We start from the raw sequence: 25,075 nt of genomic DNA on the forward strand, positions 1-25,075 counted from the left end.
ATATTCCTTTTACAAATGAGCAAAAGCATTTTCACGACAGCTCATTGTAGGTCAGGGGGTCATGTTTGTTAAGGAATCACAATTTTGTGACCAACGACCTGATTGTGTCAATGTGGTCAGCATTGTGCGCTGACTGCCTTTACTTCCCATACAAGCTGGTATCCATCAAAGCTAGGTGGGCTTAAAACCGCCATTAGGGATTAAGCCCCAATTCTTAACAATGATAGTTCAGTGCCTTAACTACTGAGCCATCAACAAGTAAATAATAACAATAAAAAATGTGTCACTAATTGTCTCACATATTTTTTTTAAGTACTTTAATGAAGTGTAATAAATTGCTGACAACTCTAATTTGAAATGAATTTAAAGGCATTTTTTATGCAAAATATAGTATTTTATTTCCTTATCAACAATAATAATCTTTATTGGATTTTGTTTCTAGAAAATGTTCACTAAAAATAAGTCACTAGCAGCCAAGAACTTATAATTAATCGTTAGATTTTTTTCAAATGTTATTTTGATGAGCCAATTGTTTTATCTCACAATAATTGTGAAAAAAAATTATAATTTGATTGTTTAGAATTTTATTATTGTTTAAAATTATTTATGCTGGATGCAAAAAATTTTTGGACTAGAATTATTTATGTACATTGTTATTATCCCGGCGATCATTTTCATACTTTGGGATTATCCTGTCGACCATTTTCTTATTTTGGGATTATTCCGCCATTTTCACCAAACCCAATATTATCACCAAAAGGTAGCTTCTGTGCCTATAACCCCAAATTTTGTCATATTTACTGTGTAATCCTTGACTACCCTAGTTAGTTTTCTTTAGTGTGTTGAAATGTACTGTTTTTTTTACTCCACTGCAAAAAGATTCGAATTTGGGATTTGTGGCATATTTTCAATTCATTGAATTCAATATGTAATTAAAAAAAATTGAGGTTTTTACTTTGTTTTGATTCTTTTTATTTCGTTGTTTTCCACTTGCATTTTTGTTGTTGTTGTTATTATTTCATTATTATTTGATAAATTTAATGTGTTTAGAATGTTTATTTTGGAAATTGCTTTCCAATGTGATGACTTCAAAGGATTTGCGCATTTTCGCTAGCGTTGACAGGTCGATGGGATAATCCCAAAGTACCATTATTTATTTGCTACACAATTTATTACTGAGACAGAAAATAAAAGCCTGAAGCATATTTAAGTCAGAATACTATCATCTACTTAAATTATCAATTTTTTGTAACAGGTTTTGGTGCCAACCTTTATATTGGTTATTATCTTCATTCATATCATTTACCCTTTTGTTATGATGTTAAACAAATTTTTTTATTTAATTGAACTTTTGAATGAGCTGGTATTTTAACAATATCTTTTGAATAATTTTGCTATTTTATATTATCAGAAATATACTTAATCCATATAATGTATTCAAAAACAATATGGAACTTCTGAACACATTTTATATTTTGCTCATTCAGTACAAATTGCATGAACAACTTGAGTTTGAAAAATTAGATGAATAGTCTCATAAAATAAACAAAAAAGAAACTAACAAAAAGTAGACAAAATACCTTTACTGGCTATACTATACTAAGTATAGTCGAACATCATTCCCACAACTTTTGTTAGCCCTTATTTATTGCCTTGTTTTAATTGGTCTGTTGGACATCATTTTTATAATATTAATAATGTTAGTACAGACAGTTTTTGAAACTAAGACCTTCCCGTGTATATCGCTCAGAAATGCTATCGACTTTAAAATTTGAACAACTCTTGACGCTAATGCTAAAGAAAATAAGGATTTGTTATTGTTTAGGGAAAACATCTCTCACAAACATTACGTTTAATGTTTATGTATCAGTTGATGAAAATGTTGAAACTTGTGGCGTAGTTGTTCCGAGAAATGATTTGCAGGCAAAAGCAAAGTGATAACGATGAGGACAGTGAAATAGAACTACAATCAGTTCCAAAAACTGCAAAAGGACTCAAAGCTTTTGAAACAATAAAGAACTTTTTGTATTCACTAGAACTTACAGAAAGTGAACAGGAATCTATTTGAAATTTGTAAAAATAATTGTTTGTGCTGAGAAGAGTAGAGAGTGTTTGAACAACTAAAATTTTCAAATTACTTAACTATCTAAATGAATGCTTTTATTCATCTTTCTATTGTATTGCAAATGGTTTTACAGTAAAAACATAAATTTTTTAACCCCTTAACGATAGGTTAATTTTCAAGAAAATGGTCATAAAAGTGCCTATTTTGTCAAATACAGGTATTTGATTAGTGCTGATATCTAGTTTAAAATAAACTATTTACAATTACCATAAAAATATCCTGGTACTGCCATCTGGTGTGTAAAATGGGAAATAAAATGCTTTCTGGGCAAAAGAAATGAATTAGTTTTATTCTTATTGGTGCGTTACTACTGAACACTCCAGCCCGGAAATTTCACAGGAACGAGAAATAGAGGGTGAAACCTCACCCCCTCATTTTCACGGGAGCGAGAAGGAAGGGGTTTATTGAAATTTTTTTCTTATTGTAAATTTATTAATTTATTTTCAAATTCATTACTTGAAATTTTATGTTGACCCCTTTTGTTGTTTTTCCCTATTTTTCATTCACAATGAAAGCTGTAGCATTTAAGATCAAGGGTCAACTATAACTACTATTAGTTAGAATTCCCTCTTTATATTGGATTTATACCTGCCAAAAAATATCGGTGAAAGTATTTCTTCATATTGCTGAAAACACTTTTGATACTTCAGTTTTGCTCTAGAGATTTTAAATCACTCAAAAATATTTTTTACTTTCATGCATCACTACATTTTGAAGTAACATGCCTTCTCACTTAGACTGTTCTCTTCCATTTAACTGTCATGACTTAGACTCTAGTTGTCATAACTCTCATTATGTCTGAATGAATGCTATGTTCTACCTAACCAGCACAGTTATTTATTTTTGGGACTGTTCGTGAAATTTTTTGAGCACATCTTGTTAACCAGGTCAGTTTGGGCTTGTAGAGAGCCTATTTAAATTTGAAACACTTTGTGATATTTCATCAAATAGGTTGCATTGTTTCTATGATATGATTAAATCTGGTTTATTTATGATCAAACTATTGATGGTGTGCTGCTGATTTTTTTTAAATATTTTAAGAGCTGTTTTAAAACTAAAATTTTTTTATAGTATTTTAATTACCAATGTTTGAATATCATTACTAAATATCTTTGTTCAAACTTTTCCTTGTATATTTATGTATAAAAAAATTAAAGTATGTTATTTTTGTAGAAATAGTATTTTTTTATATGCATTCCTTTTTCATTACTTTAATTTAACAACTTGAAAAGAATGAATCAGATGAATTCCGCCATATAAGCGGTGTGACACTTTTACTTATTAGGCCCAATACCATGCACATGGTGGAAAAAATCATATTATTATTTTTTCATACTTATTGTTTATATATTTGTAATTGATTTATTATTAAGTATGTAATTATACCTGGTGGGAATTATATTTTCAGACCATTAAATTTTAGTTATACAAAGTTATAGTTAAACAGTGAATATATATTTATTATTAAAGTTTTCTGGTGAAATGTGTTTCAAAGCTTACAATTTAACGGTAAGGTTTAACTTACTAGATAATGACTTTAAAAAGCAATATTAATTAAGTATTCACCAATGAATCATGGCAAGTATTCATATTAAATTCCATTGTTAAAATGTAAAATTTTATTTATTTATATTATTATAAAATATATTTTAAAGTTTTGACCAGTCATCAGTAATTCTATCACACATTTATTTAGTAAAAATAAGGAAGGAAAACTATTTATAGAAAAAAATGCTATGAGCTAGTTACTTCAAGTGACTATTGTGATGAAGCAAGAAGATAGTTGGAAGGCTTGTGTAAATATACTACATTTGAAATATTATTAGGCTAAACACTAGAAGAAATTAGAGGCCATTTATTAGTTGCATGAGAAAAGAATTGAAAACATGTCTCAATATTGTGACAGTATGGAAGATTGTTGTTCTGATAGTGCATGCTTGAAAAAGCCAGATCCTCTTGTAGCATATAGTGATGGATGAAGGAGGTAAGTAAAGCCTTTAAAAATAAAGTTATTTTTAGAACTAATTTCCGATGAAATATTTTAGAATATTATTGAGAATTAAAGAATTGTGTGTTCGCATAACTTTTGGTTTTGAGATAATGCATAGAAACCTAATTAGCAGAGATACTGGTGTCATTAAGTTATGAAAAAGTAAGCAACTTTTCTTTAAAAAAAAAATAAGAAAAAAAAACTATTTGGTGAAAAAAAAAATACTTTGAATACTATTTAGAATTTTATTTGTAGGATATTCAAAGTGCGCAACTGCATTTAGCAATGGTCTATAAATAAAAGGGATAAAAAATCAATAACATTATATTGAATGAAGATGTTTAAAATTACGATTGCATATCTTTAATAATGAGTTATTTATTTAGAGCCATGATGGCTCGGAGGATAGAGCGTTCACCTTCCAATGAGGGTAACCGGGTTCGAATCTCAGCGATGGTTGGTCGATACGAATTCCGCATCCGGCTTGCACCAACCACAGTGCTGACATAAAATATCTTCAGTGGGTTAGTTCTATCAAAAAGTCCTCCACAAAGGCAAATTTCTCTTGATATTTGATCCAGGAATTCCCTTTCCTTCTGGATTAAATTCAAAATTACAAGGCTACGACATTGAACATTAGTAGTCATAAACCCGAAAACTGGGTCGGCTGTTCAATGACGGTTATAAAATAAAATAAAATGAGTTATCTAAAAAATGTATTGTAAATTAATGAGAGAAAAACCTTAAGAAGGTGTGAATTTTATTTTTAAAAGTGTTACTAGCCTCTTTCATCCTTATATTCCTTCAGTTTTAAAAAGCAATCCCGAAATTCACATTGACCGAATTCATAACTTCTGTTTATTTTTCAGTAGTATTTAATTATTTTTATTAAATTTATGATGCTAGTCAAGAAGTTTTGATTAAACGAGTAATAGATTATTATTTTTTTATGCTGAAATTCATAGACTGAGTATAATTTTTTTGGTACTTTTTGATTAAATTCATCTATTTTATTTATTATTTTAACAAAATTACTGTCACCTAAAAGAATAAAACAGTTGAATTTACTTGGGCCTAGTGAATTTCTATTGGCAACTTTATTGCCTGTGTTGGCGGAATGGAAAAGTACTTTTTTTAATATTTTTTTGGGATAATTTTTTATTTAATAGTGTAAAGCATATTCAATGTTGCTAATACAAATGCAATAACTAACTAAAATTGCCTTTATAACAAACTATTAGTAAGCACTGTGTTTTTATTACTACTTAACTTTTTAGGTACTACACTACTAAGATATATACTACTTATTTAAAATTTCTTCATTTACTGTAAAATCTTATTTTAAAAACCCTGTGGATCGATAAGAATAGATCTTCTGGGATTAAAAAATTATTATTAGATCTAATAATATTTGTTGCCAGTAATTTTTGAGTTACATTAATTTTGAGATTTCAATGTCCCAGAAGCTGCTTTAGAAAAAAACTTAAAAGGACAGAGAAGACTATTCATGGTAACAGAACAGTAAAAAGATATTTAACCTCCTTATGAAGAACTATTTTTGGCCACACAATGCAAAATACTTCATTGTAAAGAATATCTATAAGGTAAGATTTTCGAATAACTATTTTTTAAAATTTGACTATCTTATTTATAAAGGAAAAGCTTGCCAAAAATTTAAAGAAAAATATAATGAAGTGTGTTTAGAAATTTCTTTGAAAACACATTTGGGTTTGTGCCCCACCATTATAAACAGTTTATTATATTTGGAGCAATATCTAAAATGGAATTTACATACCTAAATTTTTCTGTTTCGATTTATTTCTTACATATTCTTTTTAATAAGTACAAAAGTATTCCCTTAAGAGTTAATTCTCTTATTACTTCTTAAAAATGTCATTTTCTGCATACATGGTGATTAAAAATTAAAATTTCTTGAGGATCAGGCTGTAGCCTAAATTTTTTTTCAGGGGAAGATGTAAAATTATCATGTACTATATATGTATAAAAGAAGAACAAGGGGATGAATAATGAGAATATTTTCGAATGGGATTTAGTTTCATTACTAAATATTGAAGACATCTGATTATGAGAAATATGCACTGTTAACAAAATCATGGATTCCAGAAAAATATGTATGCATTCTTCTGGAATCCATTGTTTTTTTAACAGCGTATATTTTTCATTATCAGATCTGTGTTCAATATTTAGAAAAGTTAACTTTAATTCCTCTTCGTGAATATACATCACTTGTACACTATTTATTTATTGCACAAATTTAAATAACCTGAATTTTTATTAGGAATTTCAGTTTCTGATTTTTCATCCTCATTAGCTTTGACTCTCCAAATCTAAGCAATGATGATTCTATCGCTTTTCTCCTTGAACTCATAATTTTTATCCATCAAATTCTATGTTCGTTTTAGAGACGCTAATAAATGAAGACCTTCCTAGCCTAAAATGAAACACAAATATTTGGACTGTCAAAATGTATTAATTAGCTTTAAATTTTTTATTTAAATATTCTCTGTTAAATCATCTGATTATCTCGAATATCCAAAGTTTTCTAAATAATGAATACATTTATTTATTCCAGTCTAAGTTAGGCTAAAAACGACCACAGTGCCGACATAAAATATCCTCAGTAATGGACGGATCATGGGTTAGAGTTCCCTTCCCGTCAGGTTAACCGTGGGAGGTTTACATCTCTATGTAATGCAAATGCGAGTTAGTTCCTCAAAAAGTCCTCCAAAGGCAAATTTCTCTCACTACTTTATGCGGTATTTCCCTTGTCTTCTGGATTGGGTTAAAAATCATAAGACTGCGGAAATGAACATTGGTAGTTTTAAACTCAAAATTGGATCGGCTGTTCAACGACGGTTTTAGAATAAAAGAAAAAAGAATGAAATTCAGTTTAAAGTATTAAATTGCTGGAAAAGAAATTTTGTTTTTATTTTATCAAGACAAATATTTTGGTAAAAATTTTCTACATAATATTGTTTATACGATTTTTATTAACTAGGATAATTTTAGTTTTAAAATCTTAAACTTAAGTACAAAGTATTAAGATAAATATTTTTTTTTTTTTAAACAAAATCTTTTTATTGATAAAATTTTTAAAATGATACAATTAATCTTTCAAAATCACTTTAAATAAATATTTTACACTAGCACATAGTTAAAAAAAAAAAGCATTTAAAAACAAATTTTAAACAGAAATTTCATCAACGCCTTGCATAAAGGTTGTTTTCGCATAATGCTAATATGCAAAAAATATACTTGTTATTTATACAAAATTTAAAAACTAATTAAATATAACATATCAAAAATAATATACAAATAAAGAGTTAATGATTGTTAATTTATGGTTTTCATTAGAATATAATTATATAATTTTGTGGAATGAAGACTCATTTTTTGGAAACTGTTCATCTTGTCCTAAGATGTGTTGCACATCAAAATATTTTTTACCTTTTCAGATTTTATTATGAAATGAAAAACTTTTTTTCTGAGTAAATATTAATTTTGCTCTAAATTCTGGAAGTATTTATAATTTGTTCATAATTAAATTATATCATTAATTTTGACACACATTTTGGTTTGGTTATGAAGTTTTAAGGAGTTAAATTCTTACACGGGTAGCAATTTGTTTTTTTAGTTATTCTGCATTTTTAAATTTAAATTTGCATGCTAAAAACTATCAGAACCGAGATGTACTAATAATTCTTTTTCTCCTCTTTTGTAAGTTTGTAATGAAATAAGAGTTTGAAAATTAAAAACGAAAATTTATCACATTTAAGAAAAGTGTGAAAAAGAGGTAATTAAGAAACAGGTAACAATGGCAAGAGCAATGAGTTTACTGACCAATGAATTTTATGGAACTTAGGTAAAAAAAAACTTCTATTGCAGAAATGAATTTATAATTAGTTGTTTAGATGTAAAATTAATATAATTTTCTATGGGCGACCTTAGAAAATAACTAATAAATGAAATGATTTGTTATCAATAAATTTGAAGAACTTATTGCTTTGTTTTGTTTAATAAAATACTTGAAAAAATGATAAATTATATACACTAACTAGGCAAACTTTACACTTCCTGTACTAACTGTATAGAGTGAAGAGCAAGTAATAAGCTAAATGAGAAAAATTCTAGCTATAGAACGTTCCGGGGGGGGGGGGGAGTTGCCCACATATTTTACCCCTTGCTATAGCCTTGTTGAGGATGGACTAATTAAAAAATTAATAATAAATCAATAACTGAGGGTCTTCGACCAACAAATCTTTCTTTGGCAACCAAGAAAAATTACAGCTGCATTTGCAAACAGTTAATATTTTAACATTTTTAGGCAAAATTGCTTAATTAAAGCAATAGTTTGTAACATAAAAAAGGTTTCAAAAAAATTTTTTTTTTGCTGTTTAGATGACATGTATAAATGACAGAACTTGGCTACCTTTTTTTTATTTGAATAACGTTATGTTTTAAATTATTGAAAGATTTTTTTTAACGTTTAGTATAAATGTTACTAAACTTCTAAACAACTGGATGAATATGCAACTTGTAAACTCGATGCATTATAGTTAAAATTTTTACCAATGCAGTTGATAAAAGTTTTGATTTTGTTCTGCTAAGTAAGCTATTAAGTTTACTCATAGCAGTAATACATAATACATGTTTAATAAGTATACACTTACAACCTAGAAGGAGTGAGATTGGCAGTTATGGTTGTCAGTTTAGGAAAGCAGTGATTGATTGGGCTTAAAAATATTTGTTGCTAGAGCACGAAAATAGGACTAATAAACAATGACTAGACCCAATTTGTGCTATATATTATTATCTTCAAAAATAAATAAACAGTATACAAGAAGGCTCACTTACCATGTGGACATTAAAAATTTGCAATGAGGTGTTTTGGAACTGGAGAAGGAGCAAGAACAAAAACACAAGAGTCCAGCAAGGAAAATTTATTCGTTGCAAATTTTCTTAATTTAAATTATTGAAGTAGCATATACAAACATGAATGTTTTTTTTTCTTAAACAGAAGTAAGACAATGACATAAAGAGGTATCATTTACATGAACATAAATAAGGCACAACAACACTGTACCTTTTTTTAATCTGCTTCATAACCTGGCTTACAATTCATTAGACTCTAATCTTGTGTCAAGTAAAACTGTTCACTCATCACAACCCTCTTTGTAGTTGACTAAAGGAATATTATCCACTTGGCACTTCAGCAGTACGTGTCAATCATATCCTTTATCATATTCTAATTATTAGTTTACTCTATATTTAGGAATGCCGGAAAAAACATTCGAATTTGATCGGTTTATTGAGTAGCTACAGTTCAATTAACGCTAAAGATTTATAAAAATGTAATGGGAGAGACGAATTTACATTTAGCTTGTAAAAAAATTAGCATAGGAAAAGAAAATTAGTGTTATTAGCATGTATATATGGTACAGTGCATAGACTTCTAAAATTTAATTAACTCTGATTTCATAGTATTTATTCTGGGAAAGGGCAAACGAGTTCAACACATGCATGCAGATACACACTTTTTTTAAAGATTCTTCCCGTTGATTATATTAATGATTTGTATGTATATATTTACAGACTTACGAGAGAACATCTCTCAACACATGGACTGATTACCCAAAAGGTGGAAAATTAAAAATTGATCATACATACAACTTCTTTTTTATATGCACGCACATTTATGTAGAAAACATACTTTCATTCATAAAATATTTGAAAAAAGAAGAACAAGAAATTGGGAGAGGAGAGTGCAACTGTAAAACTTTTTAAAAGTTCTCACTTTGAAATGGGATGGACTGGCATAGAAAATATATAGAAAAATTTTCAAGTTTAGAAAAATCTACGACTACTTGATGGGAGAGCAAAGATTATATTTTTTTCTGATTGCATTACTACATATTTATTTTTCTGACAAGAATTCCTACATTTAATACGGGACACAAACTAACGATATTTAATCATCATAGAAGTTATTAAAGATTACACAGAAAAGTCAACTTCTTTATTTTAAGTTGTACAAAGATGTATACTTCCTCTATCTCTGAATAAAATTGCCGGAAAAAAAAAATCTTGTAAATATAATTTATCTTTTAACCTTTGTGGTTTATTATTTGAACCAGTTTGATATAAACTAATGTAAGGTTGGTTCTGTTTATTATAGATGGTCATAAATTGCTTTTTGTAACTCACATGGGGTTTGAAAATAACTTTTTAAATTATATTGATTTAAATCTATGTCTTGAAAAAGCTCAAAGCCTTTTTTTATTCAATATTAAATATAAAAAAATTTAACTTCGAAGATTTGTAAGATTGTTCATTTAACTGCCAATTCTTGCTTTCTATTTTTTTGGCTTTGCCTTTGTTCCCTATGCATAGCTTGCAGACAAGCAGTTTTTCAATTGGTAAAACATTATTGTGATTTTTACATTAATTTTAATTGATAAAACATATTTTGATTTTTACATTAATTTTAATTGATAAAACATTAGTTTGGTAGTACAATTAATTTATTTGAAGCTTTGATTTGTTTATGAAGGAATGCAATTATGTAATTTTTAATGTTGTGGCTCTCTGATAATAAAATGTACATTTGATAATTTTCTTGATGAAAAATTGTCCTCACATTTCTAGATACAAATTTTGTTATTAATTGAAATTAACTTATATTTTTCGGTGAATTTTTTTACCTACTTTAAACATTAGCTGTTTTTAATTTAACATAATATTAAAGTAATTTTTTAAAATAAGACATATAAATTTGTTTAGAGAAGATTTAAAGTTAATTCGTTTCATCGGATCGAGAGATGGTTAAAAGTTGAGTAAAACTGTTTACCCATTGTTAGTGTGCAACTTTTTCTCTATTCAACTTAATATATATTTCAAAATTAGTCATTTTGTATGAAATTTTATGTGTATTAAAAAAGTATAATAGAATTAAATTTATTAAATTATTAGGTAAATACACTATTTTTATATAAAAAGTTTGATGTAAAACTTAATCATTTACAAGTATTTTTATGCTTAAAAATAAAATTTATCTTAATCTAATTGTGTCATAATTTTTAAAGAATAAATGTATTATTCTTGTCTAGTACATAGTTTATAACTGTTAGAAATACATTAATGGAATGTATTTAAATAAATAAGAGCTAGCTGTTCTTAATACATAGTTTTCTTTTTGTAAAAAATAATTCACTAAAATAGAAATTAACAGTAAATGACATTCTCATATTTTAATAATAATTGTATTGAAAATTATAAGGAAACATTGATAGAAATACAAAAATCCCTTAAATATTGTAATTAGTTTTGCTTAAATGTCATTCTCTAAAATCAATCTAGGATTTGAATTTCAAATTTTAAAAAAAGAAAAAAACAGAATAAAATTAGTTTTTTATTTATGAGTATGATATTATGTTTAAAGGTATGGAGAACTAAAGCCCAATTAAGAAATACCATACTACTGTTGTTAAAGATGCTATTACAAAGATATGTTTAGGGTCCTTCTTGTATCGGATCCTAATCGCATCAACTGCAATTCCCAAGGTGTCTTAAGTCTTACTGTTCAGTTGATGCACTTGATAAAAATTAAAAAAAATAATAAGATGGCTTGCTTAGTGATTACAAATTTTACTTTTTGCAGTTACTCCCTCTCATAAAATTTTTCATCTTCTTCTACTGTCTGGTCGTAGCCCAAACTTGGTGACCATTTTGAAGTAAAATCCAATATGGAAATCTTCTCTTATACTTTTACTCAATGATAACGAGTTGCCTATACATACATAACTATTTTTAGTTATGGGATAATCTAAAATAGAATGAATAAAAAAAAAGTAAAGTATTCTTGCAACAATAATTTTTGCGTCAAAGGGGTAATGGAAATTAAGGTTCTACAATTTTGAGACCAATGGTATGCATGATGTGGTTAGCATTGCATTTAATGCCTCTATTTCCCAGACTAGCTGGTATCTATCAATGCTGGGTGTGGTTCGAGCAGCCACCCACTGGGGATAGAATCTCTGTCCTTCCATACGACATCTCAGAGCCTTAATCACTCTTAACTTTGTGGCTTTAAATAAACCTAAGTTATCAGTTACATTCTATATTTTTTATGATTTTTCTTCAAAGTGTTGAAATTATTCTTAAAAATATAAATACTAATATAAAAATTATTCATTGTTGTGTATAATTAGACAAAATAAACTAGTGTTTGTTTCATTGATAGAGGAAGTATAATAGCATAAACTGAATTATGTTTTAGTATAAGTAATTTTATCATCTAATATAAAGATCAGATTTGTAAATAATTAATAACATATTTTTACTTCATGGAATAATTATTAAAATAAATTTGTTTTACCTTATAATGAAAATAAATTATTATCTTTTAGTTTCTTTAATTAATTCATTACTTCAAAGCAGGTAACATGCAAGAATAGGTCGTGGATTGTATGAGAATTATATACAGAGACGTAAAACATTTTCCCATCAGTATCTGAAAAATCTAAGATAGAGTAAATTTACGAGTCTTGGCTAATATTTAGGGATTAAACAGCAATACTACATAATTCCTTTAGTAATGACTGGAAATGTTACACTTGGCAGTTATAGATGCTCCAATTAATGGAAATAATTTCCCTTTTAAAGGTATATTTTGTTAGAATGAATTATACAGTTATGTACAGTTTCTTGAAAAAACAACAAATATAAATAGTTTCAAACTTCTATATGATTAAAAATAAATATGGTGCATTTATCAATTATTTACAATATAAGGAAGCAGTGATAGTGTCATTGTCCCTTCTCCTTCAGATATATCACAAAAAATACATGAAATAACTATTTTGTGAGCCACATCTGCCAATTGAATCCATTCATTACAATTATACATTAGATAGGCGTTCCACAGACAACATTTATACAATGAATTACATTTTCAGAAAACTAATTTTTTTTTTATAACATACTTTTAGGCATTCTTGAAATTATATTCATTTAAATAGATTATTTTTTTTTCTCACTTCTAACACTTTGTAAATGATTTTTGCACTTTTGAGATTAGAAATTAAATATGAAAATATTTGTTTAATCAGTTTGTGGTACAGATTTATCAAGTAGTCAGTTAATATTTTTTCCATTTAAAAGGATTGTACAAGAAAGTTTAAGGTATAAAAATGTTAATTTAATAAATTATCATAGGATTTTTTTAATTTAATTCATAGTTTGTTTTACATATGTTATTAACTTTAAATATATTTTTTATCAATTAAAAAGTTATAAATATTTTAGTATTTTTTAAATTAAATAATATTTTGTTTGATTTATTTTAATACATATATATACTTTATTGCAATAAATTCATAATTTAAAATTTTCGTTTTGAACTTTAAAAATCTCTACCCGCAAAGGGTTTTATAGATAACTTTATATAATCTTTCATTTTTGTAAATCTATATTTTAGGGATAACTTTTCTTATAATTGGTAGATAAAATATTCTTTACAGCATTTTTTTTCCTGTAACGTGCGCTAAAATTGTGAATGTGCTTATAACAGCATAATGAAATTTAATAAATGAGATATTTCTGTCATCTGATAAAAATTTATCATACTAGTGTTGACGTAACACATAAATTATTTGTAACAATACAACTGGTGTAAATATAAATTTTGCGAGTCTTTCATAAATACGAATATAATTAAATGCAGCCCAAACATTTAAAGAGTGCATTTTTGATTAGCATAAACCAATCAGAAATCTTTTTTTTATCCAAGAAGATTAATGTAAAGTATTATAACTATTCTAATTATGCAATTCAGTTTGGCTAAATAGTGTAACCTAAAAGTTCTTTCTCTTTACGACTTTGTGTGGTGCAAAAAATATCCTGCAGTTGGTGCAAGAAGGGGTTTTTTAGTGGCAATGTTCTTGCATCACATTACAAAACTGTAAAAATGGCAAGATGTTATTTAGCACTACTTTCCTTTTATTTATAAAAATATGACAACACATTTAATTGAGAATATATAAACAGTTTCTAAAAAGGATAAGGGATAATTAACATTTAAAACACAGATTTTTAAGTAAAGTGCAGAAAAATGCTTGTAAATTGGATTTTATTAGAACTTTTTTTTTCTCTCCACAGATTAAGCATGAGCTATTTGGTAGTTTTAAAAATTAAGAAATATATAATGTTATGTAAATAGTTCAACAGATAACAAAATATTAAAGCTTTTTATAATTTATATTGATTTATGAAAGTTGTTATAAATGCCAATTGTTTCTATTTTTATGGATACCCTCTAATTATTGTGATATATTCCCAACTCCTAAAACTTCTCCATTTATTTTTAGGAAAAAAAGAAGAAACTTCTTGTAAAATTTTAATTAAAAAAAAACATAAATTTCCCTTTTTCTTATATGATTATATATTGAAAAAAGTAAATTTTTAAATTAGAAATGAGAGGTACAGAAAAAATTCCTTATGAGCACTTTAAGTTTTAATTGCATCTACTAATAAATTGTTAGAATTAATTGTTATTTATTAATTAATTAATAAGAACTAATAAATAAATTAATAAATTTTTATTATTAATATTCTATTAACTAGTAAATTTTTTTATTTGCAATAATATTCTTGCTAAGTTCTTTTTTGTCATTTATTTTGATAAAGTAAAAATCTTCCCAAATTTTATTTTAAAATGATGGCAGCTATGCATGTAATTCCTGTAGAAAATTAGAATACTTTTATCTTACTATGAAAAAAATTTCAAACTAATCATATTTTGAGTAACATGAACACAAAGTAATTTTTTTTTCTATATGAATAAAAAGGGCAACACATTTCTTACTTTATGAACCTGTAAAATATTTGAAAATGTTTAATATTTTTAATTTGCAATGCAAATAGTTAACATGATAATAAGTAAGAATATTAGTCATTTTTTAACTTTAAAACTAGGTTCCAAAATTGCATTTTAAATAAAGGTTATATTATAATAAATATTATGTTATAAAATGTAAAGTTAATTTGTCATTTATTTACAAAAATTATAATCAAGCTTATACAGAAAAGTTTCACAGGACAGAAGCTTCACAGGACTTATTAACAATTCAAGAAAGCTTAATTAATAAATATATTTTTGATTTAATAAGCACTTACTTGTATATAAATTTATTTATACATGAAAAATCAAAGTATGTAATAACATTAATTTAAATATTAAAGTTTGGTTATGTTATCATTTAAGAATAGGCTTAATTTCTTAAAAAAGAAAAAAAAAACTTTGTATTAAATAGTGTACATATTTGCATATGTATAAAAATATCGATTAAATGCGAACACATAATGGTTTATTAAATGTAATTCTTCTGATCTAAATCCCAAAAATGATTTTATATTGGTACATACATATTTGAAGAAAAATGACCTATCATTCATTGGGTCAACTTTTTTTTGTTAAGAATATTTTATTAAATTAGTTATCTTATCATTGTAAACCAGAATTTAAAGTAGAGTATTTTGTTTACAAAAATAAAATTAACTCAGCACATGTGCATACTAAAAGCAATTAATTATTTACATCTGATTTTAAAACTTTGCAACGTTTTAATGACCAATTAATTAATGGGCAGGGCATTAAGTATGTGTATGGCTTATTTTAGTAAGAGATATCTGTTTTATTTTTAAATAATTATTTTGAAGTTAAAGCAAAAATTTTTAATAAAAGGTTATAATTCCAATAACATATCTGGTAAATTGGTAGAAACCTTAAAACCAACTTATCAGAGGTAGTGCTCTGTCAGTGGGAAGGCAAAGATCTACCATTGAAAAAATCTGTATAGATATATTGTTTTTACTGTAAAAATGGTAAATTTTATCGGGAAATAATAAATGTTTCTTGTCAAAGTTTTTAATAAGGAAAATTGTACTCCTTTCTAGGATATTTAACAAAAGAAATTATGATTTTGATTTGTAGTTTAGTTTTTGTAGTTAATTTGGTTTGTAATTATACCAGGGAAATAAGGCATTTAATTTAAACCAGGAAAATTGTACACCCATGGGTTAATATATTTCACCCATATTTTCGATCTCAACAACATTCAGAAACATATTTTGTCAAACAAAATACACTCTTTTGTATTTATATTATTGAACACAAAATTAAGGCATGTGGTCACAAAAGCAGAGAGTGTAAAGCTCAAAAGTGGATGAAGTTTCATTTTGAAAATAAATGTTAACATTAGTGGAAGGAATTTTACCTGATGATATAAACACTGGCAATATTTAATATTATTAATTTTTGTTTGAAAATGGCAAAGCTTCGGTTTGAGGAACTATAGACAACATAGATGGTATTATTACGTTTAATATCAACAGGAACTCGGTAATTACAATAGAATCCCAATTATCTTGACTAAGAGGGACAGTGATAGAACATCCAGATAACTAATCGTAATATCTTTAAGATGGTTATTTATCAAGAACAAAATGAAATTTTCGTATAATATATTAATTTAATGACAACAAATGCAATGTTTAGTTTTTTTTTGTTGCTTTTAAGTCTGTTAATAGCTTTTCACTTAACAAATTAATTTTTTTTACCATAACTTGAATGACTCAATTTTCATCTTTTTCCTCCGCCTTGAAGCCGTTGTTAATCTGGATAAGATAAGCGTGGATAATTGGAGTTTTATTGTATAACATATTTTAGATATAAGCATAAATGATTGAATAAGCATCTAAGGAATGTGTTGCAAATTTGAGAACCCCAAACACATAAATTTGGGCTTAAAGTCATGTTTAATTTTTAATACATCATGATAAATATATTTAATGCACTGATTCTTTGTCCATTTTGAAATAAATGCTATGCAAGTGATTTGTGACAAGAATCAGTTGAAATAACAGCACTTACACAAAAACCATTCAAATTAATTATAGAAAAATAAATGCAATTTATACTTAAAGAACATTTGCTATAGATCTCAATTTTTCTCTCTTTTTTTACACTTTGGCATTTATTTACCTGACTAACAGAAACATTTATTGATAGTCAACAAAATTTAATGGAGCTAAAGTGAGCTGTAATGGATGGTATTCAATATTAAGAGTTTTGACTGATAAAAAACAGCAATATTATGTACAAAAAGTTCACATATTTGGCAAATATGACATGTGAAAATATGTGTGAGTAAGGTAATTGGCAATGAGTGCAATAATGGATGGTTTTTGCTTTTAAATTAGTTTATAGAATTGTAACATTCTGTGGTGAGACAATGTCTAACACATCCAAATAAATTATTGGGAATGAAAATTATTTGTAAGCTAAGAGAGATAAAAAAAATAACACTGATAAAACAAAAATATAGCTACAGAGTAATGGCTAAAATCATCTGAGGTAACACATCCTTAAATTTGAAATTCGTGTTTAATCTTAATAAAAAAAAGTTAATTAAGGTCTTTAAAAATTTGAATGTAACAGATTTATAAATTTTTTTTAAAATTTTTTTTATGAAAACCATAAATTCACATATTTGTCATACAGTTGCAAATACTGCATATCTTCAGTTAAAATTTCCCTTCACCTCATGATTGTATGTTCAAATTTTGGAGGTAGTAGTATACACTATACTGAAGATAATTTTACTCTCTAAAAATTAGATTAACATATCCCAGTGTATAATCAGACTCCCTATTTTTGATTACAAGATACCAAATTTCCAGTGTTCTATAAGTAGACTGTTGGAAAAAAAAGTATGAAAAATTTTTAAGACAAAAAAAAAAAAAAAAAAAAGTCTACAAAATGTTTTAAAGTTTAACATATTTCACATTGTTCCGCCTGGTTATGATATATTTGCCTTTAGTTTAAGGTGCTATGAGGCACTCCCTCAAATAAAGAAATATAATTTTTTCTGAACGTAATTTAAATTATTGTTTCGATATATATATATATAAAGAAAATATGATGAAAAGAAATGCAAAATTAGTTGTTTGTAACATATTAAAAATAGTTTTCGAAAGGAATAAATTGTTACAGATTCATATCTTTAATATTAATGGATTGATTCATATCTATCTCCTTGTTTAAAATCTACCAATATTTAACAATCAATGAATATAGGATTTTATTACGGGTGTACAAGTTAACTCCTTCATTTTTGTAAACACTAATATTTTAAATATCTCCTATAATGATTTTGAATCTCACCATGAAGATCCTTTATTATGATCAACTTGCACATAGAAGCAGAAATAGCAGCCAATTGAATCAATTAATTCTAAATCGGTGCCTTTTTTAACGCTCGGTGAGAATGTAGCCCTGGAAACTCAATTCAAACCAAGCTATTTGCAAGGAACTGAAATCAAAAGTGGTTGATTTAAATCACAAAATCCCATGCCTAAAGGCAGCAGCAATAATCGCGCATTTGACTAGCATATATGTATACATAATGGCAGAGTTTATGCCAAGAGATTTGATTTGATTTTTTGGCACAAGAGCCAGTTTTGGCTATATTGTGCCTCCAACTAGGAAATATCTCCAACTAGGATCACAATTCTGCTTTGGTTTAAAAAACTAGATAGACGTATAAATGCCAATGTCCTTAAGGTCGGAGAAAATGTTAGAGTGAAGATTATTTCCAATTAGTGAAAATAATGATGGATGGAAGCTACCAAATTGACATAGTCTCTGGTTTTTAAATTTGTCAAGAGAAAATAAGTTACTGAAAAGGGAAAAAATAGTATAAAAAATATTTTCCTGTGAGAAAAAAAAATTTAAAACAAGTTTTCTATAAAGGATGTAAATATATCCCAGAATTTTATCACTCACTAAGGGTCAAATCCATGGTGATTTAAAGTTGAAAAACCTCCGATGGTTACACTTATAGAAAGTTGCAAATGTGACCTGAATTTTTCTCTGCAAACTAGGTAATTTTCTCATTTTCAAAACCACCAGATCTATTGTTTATGTAAGCACCCAAAAAACATGTAAAAGAAATAAGCATTGAAAAGTTAAAAGGGCTTAAATTATTTTTTTGTGCTTTCCTATTATTTCACTGTGAATAAATATCGAATAACAAATTTTTACAATTGAAATAGAAAAAAGATTATAGTAATAATGTAAAATCATGTGTTACCTCAGATTATTTCTTTACAAAATTTAACTGTAATGCATAAAAATATATTGAAGCCGTGTTATCACAGCATTCTCAGCATGAAAGACCAGATGGGTTGTATCTAGACGATATGACCAGAAAGATGTTTTAGCTCTAGAAAAGCAACTATTTTACTAGGGCCTGATAATGGCAATCACAATTTGAAATATGTTTTAATATTATATACAGTATTGTGGCTTCCAAATGCCATGAACGAGATTCCTTTCTCTCTCTTTTAAGAAGGGCTTTTTAAATTTTCTACAATTGAAAAAGCTATAAATCGATTGGTTAGCACCAATCGTCTTCATCCGAGTCTGTTCTCCGAAGCCCTACGTGACCGGTCCGTAATCCAATCATTGGAGAATCTCTGTGCATTATTCGATCTCTTTGGCTTGGCTTGTAACCATTAGGAAGTGGTGATGGAAGATGTCGTGATCCTCTACCTATACTGGCCGCCACTTCAAAACTGAGAGGTTCATCAAGTTCCATATTCTGACTGTGGTATGACAAAGATGGATATAAATATGAATCACGATCTCTCAAGCTGGCTTGGTGACCCGGCAAACTGCTACTTTGCCATTCCGTCCGTATAAGGGGTGGGCATTGTGTTTCCAAGTAAGTTGACGTCCTGTCTCGCCAAAGAGGTGGCATTTGTAACTTTGGCAAGTGAGAAGGTGAAGGATTAAGACGGGGGAAATTCATAACATTCAACACACCGCGATGTTGAGGCATAGGTGGAGAATGAACGCGAGATGGATAGTTGATTCCTTCTGCAGAATGCATATCAAACCGCAGCTTTGAAGGCTGATTTGGGGTCGGTGGCAATCTCCGACCCCCCGGACGCCTTTGAGGTGGTAAACTATGGGCGGAAGATGGGCTTGGACTGCGAGATTGATGTTCTTGGGAAATGCCCATGCGATAATGGTAATCGCTACGTGTGGGAGTTGGTTTGGGGCTTGGGCTACGGGATCTTCTGTCAAGGCACGAAGAGTGGTACTCGGGACTGTTGTTTCGGCTCCATCTGGGTGGAGATCCAGCTTGCCAGTTTGTCTTATTTGGCCACTGTTCAGGAGATCTTCCTCGTGAAGGTGGATCGTGAGAATGTGAGTATTCATCATCGCGAGTTTTAGCTGAAGAAATTTGAAAATAATTATAATAGTTAAAAAATAAAAACTTATTTATTTTTCAGAATTTAAATAAGTACAAAATTATTTGCTTTGTATTTAAAAAAAATCTGGTTAAAATAGTTTGCTGAGTTTTGGTTAAGGTAAAAATTTAAATAATATTTTATTAGAACTTTTTATCAGCATACATATTACAAAAAAAAACATTTATAAAAGTAATCTAACATTCAATAGAAGATGTAAAGAAAATTTTTGATTACAAGACAACAAATTTTGTGAGTTTTAGAAAAAGTATAATATAATACTTCAAAATTGTGTTGCATACATATAAAATTGCTGGGTTATTTGATAAAAATTGTTTGAAACTTTGTTTTAACACAATTGGAAAAAAATGCATAAGGCCAGGTTTTTAAAAAAATTGTTTACAAATATAATATTAAGTATAATAATTAAACAATTTTATGGCAGGGTTAAAAGAAAAATGAAATATTATTTTACTAAATAATAAATTATTATATTTATGAGATATAAAAAATATATAATATTATAATAGAGGAGGTTTGTTTGATTAATTTATTCCTCTTGATTTGAAATACTGTAAGGAAATATCTAAGTCAAAGATTTAAACCAAAAGTGAAATTTATCTTAAAATATATTAATACTATAGCATCTCACTAGCCTATTTTTTGGTTGAAATATTATAAAAGTTAATGAGATTGCATGAAATCTAGTATTTAATAGAACAATAGAAAGAAGTGTCAATACATACCTATAGGATGAATGAAACAACACAAAATTTTGATAAATAATATAAAAGACTGCCACGATTTTTTTTTACACATTAGTTCCACTATTTTTCATATTAAATAGGTTACATTATTTTGGTCATTAAATATATTTTTTACAAAATATTTAGCTCCCACTAGAAGGCCTACCAAAATACTTTTTTTTTCTCTGCAGGCTGAAATATTCAAAAAAAAAAAAAAAAAAAAAAAGAAAAGAAAAAAGGAATATCTGATTATTTGCAAAACTTTATCTTAAAAATACCGCAATTTTGATAGAAAGCAGCCAATGGCAGGGACAAGGTTTGAAAGATTTAAAAATATTTTTTTTTACATGCCAGTGACAAAAACCTTTTTCTAGTGTGAAAGACTCAATTTATATCTCAAAAGCAAAAACAACCCCAAAATGGCAATTTTATGGTAACTTAATATGTTATTTAAAAAAGCTTTTATATTTTATGTGCCAATCTTTTTTTTTAAAATTTATTTTTAAATGCATAAAATTTTTGATTTCCTACCCACTATAGTTTTCAAGGTTACAGAATGGAATGATTTTATAAAGTTGTACAGATGAAAACAAGAGAAAATGAGATCTGAGTGTTTCAGGATATTGGAACCATCATTTGCCCTAACACATTATTTCCGAGATTAATCAATAGAGGGGTTTATATACTAATCATAAAAATGCTGCAGCATATCACATTAACATTAAGATCCAAGTAATTAAGGGTCACTCAAGTTGGCTGCAAATATAGCAAAACCTATCCTTCCAAATATCACCATTTAAAAAACAAACAAGAAAAAAAAATTCCACTTTGCTGGTTTTCTAGGAAGAAGTTTCAATATCACAAAACAGGACATTTAAAGCTTCACATTCCAAAACTCTTTAAGTTAAAATGACAATTATTCATTATTTCATGTCTTGGTGGCATTCAATTATTCAAACAGTACATTAAAAATTATCCAGTGGCTTTAATGTTATAATTGATTTGCACATCAACATGATACAGAAAACCGTGACCTTACCTCTTGACCTGCTGTCTTTTCGAGAGGTGTCATATTTAGCAAATTCTACAACATCACTCACAGCGTCCACAATGTCAGAAAAGCCAATTTCATGTCCTCTTGAAGGGGACCTTCCCATGGGAGTTGGTGAGCGACCTCTCAGTCTAGTCGGAGTTGGTGATCGGCCACGACCTGGAGATCTTGAGCGAGATCGTCGGTGAATACCAAATCCATTTGGTCTCAAATGGTCGCCATTCTAAACAGTATAATTATGCAAATATTTAATGCAAAAAATAAATGAAAACAGTTTTATGCATCATTTTGCTGAAAACTAAATTTTATTTGCACATTAAAAAAGTTGCTAGTTTTGGCTTATTAATGTCAAATTTAAAATATCAAATGCAGCTAATGCTATCAAAAGTTATGGCGATCATCAATAATTTCGAGTTAATGTCTAAATGCTGACCAGTTCTTTGTCTTCAAATTTGTTAAGACTTAAATGCCTTTTACTGAACTGCTTGTGGCAGTGCCTTGGCATGATAAGTATACTTATCATGCAAAAGGGTGCTAACTGGCCAGTCAGCATATGCAGGATATGAGACTTTAAAAGCTTAATAATGAAATGAAGACTGTATTGATGAAATATATAAAGTTTTGCCGAATGAAAATTCTGTCGAATTTTTAATTGCACTTTAGTTGATAACACCCAGTAACAATTTTTGTTTCGTTTTCTGTTGCATAAGATTTTTGAACGGATCTAAGATATTTTTGCTCCAGTGATTTCAAATCTGCAATCGTTTTCTCTACAAGGACATTCTTTACAAGGTTTTTTTTAAAATTCACTCGAGTGAATACTAAGTGTTCCCACTTCTTTGTTACATAGGGAGTGGTAGGAAAAAGACAATAATACATTTCAGTTTATGATGCGTTTTCTCTACAAGGACATTCTTTACAAGGTTTTTTTAAAAATTCACTCGAGTGAATACTAAGTGTTCCCACTTCTTTGTTACATAGGGAGTGGTAGGAAAAAGGCAATAATACATTTCAGTTTATGATGCGTTTTCTCTACAAGGACATTCTTTACAAGGTTTTTTTTAAAATTCACTCGAGTGAATACTAAGTGTTCCCACTTCTTTGTTACATAGGGAGTGGTAGGAAAAAGGCATTAATACATTTTAGTTTATGATGCGTTTTCTCTACAAGGACATTCTTTACAAGGTTTTTTTTAAAATTCACTCGAGTGAATACTAAGTGTTCCCACTTCTTTGTTACATAGGGAGTGGTAGGAAAAAGGCACTAATACATTTCAGTTTATGATGCGTTTTCTCTACAAGGACATTCTTTACAAGGTTTTTTTTAAAATTCACTCGAGTGAATACTAAGTGTTCCCACTTCTTTGTTAGATAGGGAGTGGTAGGAAAAAGGCAATAGTACATTTCAGTTTATGATGCGTTTTCTCTACAAGGACATTCTTTACAAGGTTTTTTTAAAATTCACTCGAGTGAATACTAAGTGTTCCTACTTCTTTGTTACATAACGAGTGGTAGGAAAAAGGCAATAATACATTTCAGTTTATGATGCGATATGTTAAGGTCATATGATTTTTCAGTGCTATTTTCAAAAGAATAGACAAGTTGATATGTATATATAAACCTATATGTTCGTTATAAACTTACACATTACAACAAAAAATAAATTTAAAATACTATTTCGAAAAAAATTCTGTAGCTTTAAAACTAATTTCAGATTTGAAATCCCCACACCTTAATTAAGTACTTGTACAAATGCAACAAAAAAATGTGTTCCCTAGTGTAATTATAATCTAAAATATAACAGAAATAACTAAAGAAAACAAAATAATATAAAATAAATAGCTAAAAAATACTTTGTTTTAATCTTGCACCAAAAAAAAAAATTAATTTGATTTAAAAAAAAGAAAAACTTATGAGTTTTTGTTTTCCTCGCATGATTTTAGACATCATTCAACTGTTAGCATCATTCAACTGTTGTATATGATTTTAAAATGAACTTTTCAAGCTTTTAATAAAAATTTCTCATTTTAAATTATTTTGTGAGTTTATAATTTTTCACAAAATCCCTTCCCAAAAGTTATGTTTCAGAAAAGCATACAGGCACTTCTTAGAACAGAGTTCAGAGTCAATAGTTAAAATCTAATTATATATGTTCATATTTAATTAAAGGACTAAAATAATGTCTATAAATTATGATTGGTTATTGTTAGAAGGTAGGAAGGAATGCTGTAATTAGAATAATTATTAAGGTAATCTTTTTTCAGAAATCCAAAATTCAAAGGAGATTATATCATTATTTTAAGAATATTTAATTTTAAATAATATAAAACTAATCTTACATAATTGGTAGCGTAATAATAAATATAACATAATACAGGGTGCATAGTCAAATTTTTCAACAAAAAATAAGCACCTTTTAAGTGCTTTTCAAGCACTCAAAAAATAGTTTTAAGCACTTTGAAAAATATCATAACTAGACAGGGTTGGCAAGTTTTTGACAATTCATGGTTTCATGTACAGTGACGAAGACGATGGCGCGTCACAAATGATGAAATTAACAAGAGAAATGAAATTTTCTACTGCCAATAGAGAAAAAAAATTGACAATGTTTAGTTTGTCCCCGTAATCAGCAAAAATTGGAGAGATTTTTCGATTCTATTACAGAGGGCGGAAAATGAAGTCTGAAATTGAGAATCTCTGGCGAAATGCAGCAGGGTTGCACATGAAAGACAAAAATCCGTATCACTAAATCCAGCTCAGTATACGCAAGTGCGGATATGCAAGTATTTCATCAAACATGTAAAACAAATGGTGGTTTCATACACTACA

General features: G+C 27.8%; 1 protein-coding gene across 1 annotated transcript in view; it reads right to left on the bottom strand.

Annotated features, from left to right (window-relative positions):
• Window positions 1-16,695: 16,695 nt before the first annotated feature.
• LOC107438207 (voltage-dependent calcium channel type A subunit alpha-1) overlaps window positions 16,696-25,075 on the bottom strand; it is a 668,849-nt gene continuing 660,469 nt past the window's right edge. The window contains exons 48-49 of the mRNA XM_087153325.1: window positions 22,236-22,470; window positions 16,696-20,433 (exon numbers count right to left, since the gene is read on the bottom strand). Coding sequence (XP_087009451.1) covers window positions 19,592-20,433; window positions 22,236-22,470 — 1,077 coding nt within the window. The 3' untranslated portion in view covers window positions 16,696-19,591. The remainder of the gene's footprint in view (window positions 20,434-22,235; window positions 22,471-25,075) is intronic.

The sequence above is a fragment of the Parasteatoda tepidariorum genome, chromosome 10 (genome assembly GCF_982258835.1).
Source record: "Parasteatoda tepidariorum strain Cologne lab strain chromosome 10, Ptep-v5.0, whole genome shotgun sequence".
Taxonomy (NCBI): Eukaryota; Metazoa; Arthropoda; class Arachnida; order Araneae; family Theridiidae; genus Parasteatoda; species Parasteatoda tepidariorum.